At 30.6% G+C, this 9163-nt stretch overlaps 1 protein-coding gene across 1 annotated transcript; it reads right to left on the reverse strand.

Moving 5' to 3' along the window:
* On the reverse strand, positions 1-9163 carry LOC136988292 (protein Abitram). The gene is made up of 5 exons (XM_067286178.1): positions 8982-9163; positions 2010-2058; positions 1540-1666; positions 179-325; positions 1-100 (listed from the first exon to the last, which is right to left on the reverse strand). The coding sequence occupies exons 1-5, from the start codon at positions 9082-9084 to the stop codon at positions 23-25; spliced, it is 504 nt and encodes a 167-aa protein (XP_067142279.1). The 5' UTR covers positions 9085-9163; the 3' UTR covers positions 1-22.

Genomic DNA, 9163 nt, shown 5'->3' on the forward strand with positions numbered 1-9163 from the left:
TAAAATAACAAAATTTGAGCCTTTATTTCAGAGCATTTTTTTGTACATCACTGCTTCCTAGAGGAGGCAAGACAACAGCAATGTATCCTTCAGACCAAGTCTGGAATAATAATTGGAATAATCATAAGTTATGAAATTAGTTTTAGAATAAAATAAATGAAGAAATTCAAAAATTTACTTTTTCTGTTAACAAATGAGGTTTCTCAAGCAAGTTTTCATTTACTTCAACAAGTCTTCCATAGACACAACTATAAACAACATAGACTGAGTTGTCATTACAATGGATTTCACATAATGGTGAATGTTGCTTTAATTGTTGTCCCCCCTTTTATATAAAAATTAAAATAAATAAGAAAATATTAATTAATAAATCTTTAATAAACTAAATTTTAAACTTTTTTTAAAATATGAACAATTTTTTTTACAGAAAGTCTAAGAAGACACAATATTAGAACTTGTCAAAGTTGTTTAAAGTATGAAAACAAACATCATCATCAAACTCAATATATTTTAAAGCTATCCTCCAACTAATGCCAAATATTATTGAGCTAGAAATGCTATAATACTGATAATTTATAAGATAATTTGGCACTAGAGTTAGGTGTTAGGCACCATCTCTTGATAAATTTAATAATTATAATTTTAATTAAATAATTTGAAGTACTGGAAGAAAAGAATCAGCCTGGAGAGGGAATCAAACCCGTAACTCCTGCTTACCGTGCAGATGCATTGCCAATTACACTACCCAGATCTCTTCCAGTACATATAAACTTACGTTATAACCATCATCGGTTATTACAATGCCAGTTGGGGACACATTTAGAGCCCATGTCCAGGAAGCATAAATGGCAATGCATCTGCATGGTAAGCAGGAGTTGTGGGTTGGAGTCCCACTCCAGGCCAATTCTTTTCTTCCTGTACTTATAATTTTAATTAAATAATTTACAATTATTAAATTTATCAAGAGATAGTGCCTAACACCTAACTCTAGTGCCAAATTATCTTATAAATTACAGTAAGTCCTCTACTTATGAACTTAATCTGTTCGTAGCAGTTGTTCACAAGTCGAAAAGTTCGTAACTCGAAAAGATGATGTTTGGCGCAAAAACTCAAATACAACGTTGTTTTTACAATTATGTAATGTTTAGGCTACTTGAATAATGTTGAATTAAGATTGTTAAAGGAAAGTATAAATTCAAATTAATCACACGTACAGTACATTATTTATTAAAATTACTCATGTACATTTGTAGTTGTTTTAAATATGTATGTACTGTAAATGTTTTAACATAAAACTTCAAAAATAAACTTGACTATACATAAAAAATAACCGACTGCACTTTAACCCGCCATCTGTCGGCTTTGTTCGTAACTTCAAAAGTTCGTAAGTTGAATGTTCGTAAGTAGAGGACTGCCTGTATTAATATTATAGCCATTTCTAGCCCAATAATATTCGGCATTAGTTGGAGGATAGCTATGAAAACAACAGAAGTAAAGTCAAAAACTTGATAATAATCAGAGTAAATCTATTAAACTCACCCTTTTCCATTTCCCTGATACTTGATTTTGAAGACGACTTACTTCTCCAATTTTAAAATCAACTGAAGTAATTGTTTTCTTTTCAGTCAGAATAGGATGCATTGGAGCTAAAGTTATTACACATATCCTAAATTTTGAAATCCTTCATTTACACTAAGAAATTATATATATATATATATAATTACATTTAAAATTAAATAATTGCAATTATTAAGGTTCTAAAAAGTAGTCTGATAATTCACATTGACAAAGCCTTGTATGTTGCTTGCATTCAATCAATATGAAAAGAAATCATATATTATTCATATCCTATTTAATTTACTGTATAAATAAAGGAATCAAAGTTGATGCATTTTTATACTGTTCTACAGCCCTAGTATCTATGATGCTGACAACTAAGATGGAAGACTTGTTATGAAATTTCATATTTTTACACAAATAATTTTAAAATAAAAACATCTATAACAAACCTATTAGAATGAAAAAGAACATATTCTTCAGCAAGTTTTCCTTGTATTTCTGAAAGAAAATATATTTATTTAATAAATATACTATATAGAAGACATCACCACCAGGCTAGAAATTAAAATACAAATTAATAAATGGCATACTATCTTCATAATTTTTTTTAAGTTTTTGACTCTAATTTTCATGAAAAAGTTATTTAAACATTTTTTGATATATTAATCCTATTAGTGTTCAATATTAAAAAAAGAAGCTAATTTTACAATTTTATATCTTAGATATAACAAATATAATTGTTATAAAATTTAAAAAATAAAAAAAATTAATTATCAAATTCATTTAATATAGTACAATAATTAGAGTTCAGGAAAATTTTGTAACTTTTCAGCACTTGTTAAACTTAAAATCAAATAGGAAATTTTATTTTTCTTTAATCTTTTAATTCATTAAAAATACAATAAATGAACATATTTTCTTTTGGCAATTTTAAGAGAAAATTGATTTCTTATAATTTCTATTGATTCTAAAACATTTCATTGTTTTAGAATCAATAGAAAATACATTGTTTTAATTTTAAAAAAATTAGCAAATCAAATCGACTTGTAATTTTTTGTTTATAAACAACAATGCACTGTAAATATAATGTCAGAGCCAAAAGAAAAATAATTGGGGAATATTGCATGTGCTATTAGCCATGCTGACACAATTTATGTCTCACAAATAAGTGGAAAGCTTATGAAGTCAAATATAGGAAAGAAGAAAAAAGTTCAGCAATAGAGAAATGAAAGACATTTCAAAAAAGTTTAAATTACACAAAACTCCTCCAGATAAAAGGACATATACCAGGCATGGGCAAATGTGGCTCTTTTTGAGTTACATGTGGCTCTTGCTGAAAGTGTTAATTTCTGTTTTTTATTATTATTTTTACAATTGTATTTTTATAATTTTGTGAAAATATGTTTATTAAAAAAATTCAATATTTGTTTTATATTATATAATAAAATCGCGTGCCTTACCATACTATCCGCCACGACAGTACAGAACTGCGGCTCCCATGCATTTTGCAAAACCTACATTTCGGCTCCCACTGAACTCTTGCTTGCCCACCCCTGGCATATACTATTGGAAATGTTACCAAAACTGAAACTGAGGAAATGAACGTAGAACAAGCAAAACTTATTGTGACATCATCACAATGCAAGGTTGCAATTTTTAATCATATTCTTAATTTATTTTCAATTTAAAATACAGTAGACCCCCCCTATAACACGGTAGATATGTTCCATGTTACATGAATCCGTGTTGTACGAGTCACTTAAATACATGAGCCAATCACAGCCTGGCACACGGGCTGTGATTGGCTCATGTATTTAAGTGACTCGTACAACACGGATTCATATAACACGGAACGTATCTACCGTGTTATAGGGGGGTCTACTGTATACGTACTCACTCTCAAATTCACAGTGTCTTGTCCCTGTACATCATACTTTTCCTGATAACAACAGTTATGCCGGTTAGCTATGTAACTCCATTCAGGGAAAAACTTTTCAATTGAAATCAAATGACTTCCAGAGAATGGAAGTTAGTAATAGTTAATCAGAGCAACCTGCCCCTAAGCTTTTCATATCTGGTCTTGACTTTCATCTAACACCATTCTCAAGATTGAGGAACAGACAGATGGATGACATTGTAAACTTATAAATTTTCACTGTTTTCAAATTGCAGCCCAGTAAATGATATAATTTATGAAAATTATGATAAATGATAAAAGACAATCAATATAGAATAAGACTGAACAAGAATTAGATATTTTAAAAAAAAATGTAGTTGAAATATTCAATAAATTACATAAGAGAATTGTTAAGATTGAACAGTTCAGTAAGATATCAGGAAGTGATGATGAAAGAATAAGAAAATGTTAACAAAAAAGTGGAAAATGAATAGAGAGAAAATAATTTGCTGTAATATAAAAAGTGTTTGATAAAACTGAAGTTAAAAACTTTACTGAGAACCTGTTAAAAAATATTTTGAATAGAACTATTCAGCAAGAAACTTGTGTAATAACAGGTAAAGATAATAGAGAAGTGAGTACTGTACTATTAAGCATCATATATTTCATGTAGAATAAGAAAAAAGATATTGAGAAGTTGGAGAATAAGTTAGAAAAGCAAGATTGGTGGTTTAAGGTTAAAATAAAAGAAAAACTATAGAAGAAAGGTTGAAAAGAGTTGAAACAAGAGCTAAAAGACATAAATCTGGGAAAAGTAGATGTGAATGTGTAATACTGACAATCAATCAAATGATATTTTAGAGATAAATGAAAGCCCTGAGAAGAGGGTCAATTTTGAAAAAATCTTATTGGAATATTGATGGTTGAGAAAATAAAAAGCGAAATGACTTATTGAACAGAATTTAAAAAAGTACAGTACATATTGCTTGTTGAATTTAGACTTGATTAGGCTGTTTACATAAAAATAATTTGTAGTTTACACCTCCCCCAATCAATTTTTATAATAATGCCTTAAAATTTGCAAAAAAAAAAAAAAAAAAAAAAAAAAATCCTGGCTGTTCATTTAACTGTTAAAAATGTAATGCTGTAAACTTTCCAAAAGCTGAAATGGTTTGTAATAAATAACTAACACTTTTTCTGCCTCTTCCAGCACAATTTTTATTAGATTAATGTTTTCAACTGCTTTAGTGGCTCTTACCAGTTTATAGAACTTTTTACAAAATTCAAATGAGCTTCCAAATATTAAAAAAAAAAAAAAATTCTTTAAAAAAAGTTCTATAACAGTTATTAAACATCCAAAAATGTTAGTTTTCTCTTATAAAAATTCTGTGATGGAAGAGATACAAAAGGCATTAGTTTTAAATTTAAAATGCAGGATTAATATTTTAGAAGGTTGGTTAATGAAAATAAAATGAGAAAATAAAAATTATTTTATTTGAGTATATTAAGTTTCTTGTAAGTAGTTTTAAAAAGTTGATTTTGTTGACCTGTTTAAAATGTTCATAAAGTGAAGAAAAATTAAAGACTGAAAATCATTAAAACTATATACACCAAATCAAGATTGTTTGGTGTAAATACAGTGAAATGTTGGTATAATGAAATTGAGGAGACCATTGAAATATTTTCGTTACACTGAAATTTTGGTATATTGAAATACAGTTGAAAATGCAAGGATAAAATAAATTTATTAATAATAAAAAAAATTGCTTATATTTTGAAATAAAGTTTTTAAAAACACAATTTGTCCATTAGTATTTAAGGAACCAAATTTCACATTTTCAGAATGTAAGTTATATTAAATTAGAATAAAAATTAATCTGTAATAAAAAAAATAATCAAAAAATATCATAAGTGAGCAACTAAAATAATGATATAATAGTACCAAGTAGTTGGAATCCTGCCTCTTTAATTGTTATTTCTGCTTGAAGCTGTTATTTTCTGGTAAAAGAAGTTAATTTTTGTGTGTTAATCAAAATTTTTTCAATAAAATCCAGTATTGTGACACAGCATCCCAGTAGGCCATCAGGCACATCTTTTTGTTTACTTCCTTTTTGCACATTATCTAATATTTTATTATTCTCTTCCAAAGAAAACTGCTTTCGTTTTTTGTTTTTTTCCATTTTTTCTCATAAACTTAAAAAGAAATAAACTGTAGAGTAATAACATCAAAACAAAACCATAATTAAGGATTAAAATTAGTCCTGTTGACAGGTAATATGACAGAGACCTTGAAGATAGGACTTAGCGATGGACCTTAACACATCAGAATTGTAATGGTCATTGTCCAAATTTCCAGCTATGCAAACAAGAGGTGACCAGGGTGTGTACCCAATAGCACCTCATACCATCACTCCAGGTGCTGGGGCCACATGACAATGACAAATGCAAACTGACAATGATTGTTCCCCTCGGTGCCTCCACACACAGATACAGCCATCATGATGCTGTATGTAGAACAGACCTTTGTCTGAGAAGACAATGTGATGCCACTCCTTCATCCATATTCATCATTGAACGCACCATTGTAGGCGTGCCTGTCTCTGCTGCTTCGTTAAGGAAAGCCACAGCAATGATTGCCGTACTGATAATCCATGTTGCTGCAGACATCATTGCACTGTCTGTGCAGACACTTGTTATTCTGAAAACAACTCAAGTTCCTGACTCAGGATATGTGATGTGGCTGTATGATCCCACAAGGCAATGCAGACAAAGTGTCTGTCTTCTCGGGTGTTAGTGACCAGAAGCTGCTGAGATCCTGTATGGCATTCTGTGTGCCCCTCCTGGACCCAATAATTCCATATTCTCATGACAGTCATGGGATCGTGACCAATGCAAGCAGCAATAACACGGAGCGATAAACCACAGTCCCAGTGGGCTACGATTCTACAAGATCAAACTCTGATGTGCTGGTAGGCATTCCTCCTCCTTACATGAGGCACAACAAAACCTTTACACAAGCAACCAACATGCAAATCCAATTTCTGTATGAGAAACCAGCTTTACAATCTTCTCTTTTATAGATTGTAGGTGTCCTTATTCCTACCTGCTTTGCAAGTATACATTGAAATGCTAATCATTTGCATAACTCAGCATGTTGTACCTTCCATGTAAATTTCATGTTTGTTGCATTCTGCCTTCATGGTGTAACAATTTTAATAGTCAGCAGTGTGTATGTATATATATATAGTGTCATAGCAGTGATGTCATTCATTTATATATATATATCAAAATCTTATTACACTCCGCGACAATAGTATAACCCACCCCTCTAATTTTTTATATTTACGGTAAAACTAAATATAAGTAAATAAATTCCTAACGCGCCAGCATTGTTCACTTGATTCTAGAACTATGGTATATACAGTCAAACCTGTTTTTATGCGCTCTTTTTATGTGCGATTTTTATTTGTGCGATTTTTTTAATGCGAATTTTTAATTTGTGCGGTATAGTTGGCGACTAGTCTCGTGCGATTCGTCATGTCTCACGTTGACTTATTATAGCTAAATAAACTTATTGTAGCATAAATGCACTTATTATAGTAATATTATTGCATGAATATGCGAAAAATGAAATAATTTACTTTTTAAGTCAACAAAACACCACCTGGACAAAAATATGTAAAACAGACGATAGACCAGACGATGCATTCAAGTGCTGACATCTGTTGTCAATAAATTTTATTTCGTATGGTTTTGAGTTATTTTCTACGTGAGACTTCTTTTATGCGGTCCCTATTGACCGCATAAAAAAATTATTTTTTTAATTGTGTTGCGAAAACTATTATTTACAGCCATTCGTGAAGTTTCGTGAGATTTTTTTTAATGCGTTTTTTTTAATGCGGTCCCTATCCCCCGCATAAAAACAGGTTTGACTGTATATATAGTTACGTTCCGATGTTGCTTTGTTACGCAGCGGCGAAGTTATTGGTTTGATAGCGCGACAAAAGTATAACCCATTCGTCTCATTGGCTCAAGCAGCTCGGTGCACTGGACATGTCAATTCATGTTTATACTTGTTTCGTGTCACTCGTAAGTTTTTACGCATAAATAAATTGTTTAAGTTAATAATTGTCTATTTTTTATTTAAAATGCCACGGGGAAAACACTTAAACGAAACTGAAATTGATATAATTAAAAAATTACATTCTGAAAATTATTCTAAGGTCAAAATTGCAAAAATCATCAACAGAAGTCATCGTGTTGTGCAAAATTTTTTAAAAGATCCCGAAAACTATGGTAAGAAAAAAAGGACAGGTCGACCGAGAGCAACTACACCACGAGAAAGAAGATCAATTTTAAGAGTTGCGTCCAATTCTACGCTTACCGCAAGACAAATCGCAGCGGAGGCTGGTGTTGATACGAATTTAAGGAATGTTCAACGTATTATACGTGAGTGTGAACATTTAAAACGTAAGAAATTAACAAAAAAACCGCCGTTGTCTAATAAACATAAAGTAGTTAGATTACAATTTGCAAAAGATCATGTTCAATGGAAAAAAAAGTGGCGAAAAGTTATTTTTTCTGTTGAAAAGAAGTTCAATTTAGATGGACCTGATGGTTTTAATTACTATTTTCACGATTTAAGAAAAGATAATTTTATATTGAGCCGTCGACAAGCCGGAGGTGGTAGTGTAATGATATGGTCTGGTATTGGATACTCAGGTAAAATGGATATTAAGTTCTGTTCTGGAAAAATAAATAGTAAACGATATATAGAAGTAATAAACGAGCAAATTAACTCTCATGCAATGCGAATTGCTGGTCCTAATTTCATTTTTCAACAATATAATGCCAGTATCCATCGTGCAAAGGTAGTTAGAGACTACTTTACTGAAAAAAAATATTCAAGTTCTTGAATGGCCAGCGTATTCTCCTGACTTGAACATAATTGAGAATTGTTGGGGAAATTTATCACGAGCTGTCTATCGTGGATCAAGACAATTTACTTCTGTTGAAGAGTTAAAGAAGGTGATAGTTGACGAGTGGCAAAATATAAATCAAGACATAATTAAAAAGCTATATGACAGTTTACCGAACCAAATGATTGAGGTGATAAGTAAAAGTGGTGGATCTACTAAATATTAATCTATATGAATGATTATTGTTTGTTATATTTTTCTCGAATTTTTATTTAAATTTCATTACCTGGGTTATACTTTTGTCGCACTGCAAAACTCAATATCATTTGTATTTGGTTAATTATGCATTTAATAAATAATGTATTGGTAGTATAATAAACTTACTAACACCCAAATTTTGTGTATTAGTAATATATTAATATAACTATAATTCTTTATCAGATATGAAAAAATTAGGGGGGTGGGTTATACTTTTGTCGTGGAGTGTACAATAGCCTCTGTAAAACAATACTATTTTTCTGGTCCCCAAACATACTCGCTGCGTTTCGTAGCTATTAGCTTTAATTATTGCTAATCAAACTTTAACATAAATATTCGTTTCATACCTTTTACGTATCGTCCATCAAAATATCTTTCTGTTACTGTAGGCAAATCGTTTAAGATACGCTTCGAGCGCAAAACGGATTCAAAATCCACAGCATCCACCATGTTGCTAATTACAGCGCTCCCTTTCGACGAGTAATTTCGTTATTTTTGGTCGTCTGCTATCGAAAAATTCGTCTATACT

Source organism: Centruroides vittatus, unplaced genomic scaffold (assembly GCF_030686945.1).
Source record: "Centruroides vittatus isolate TY-2023 unplaced genomic scaffold, ASM3068694v2 scaffold_324, whole genome shotgun sequence".
NCBI classification, from domain to species: domain Eukaryota; kingdom Metazoa; phylum Arthropoda; class Arachnida; order Scorpiones; family Buthidae; genus Centruroides; species Centruroides vittatus.

Coding starts and splice junctions, on each gene's coding strand:
- LOC136988292 (XM_067286178.1), bottom strand. CDS start 9,084: ATGGTGGATGCTGTGGATTTTGAATCCGTTTTGCGCTCGAAGCGTATC. Junction 2,059..8,981: donor TGATGGACGATACGTAAAAG/GTATGAAACGAA, acceptor ATTTTCTTTCAG/AAATACAAGGAAAACTTGCT. Junction 326..1,539: donor TATCAGGGAAATGGAAAAGG/GTGAGTTTAATA, acceptor TTTATATAAAAG/GGGGGACAACAATTAAAGCA.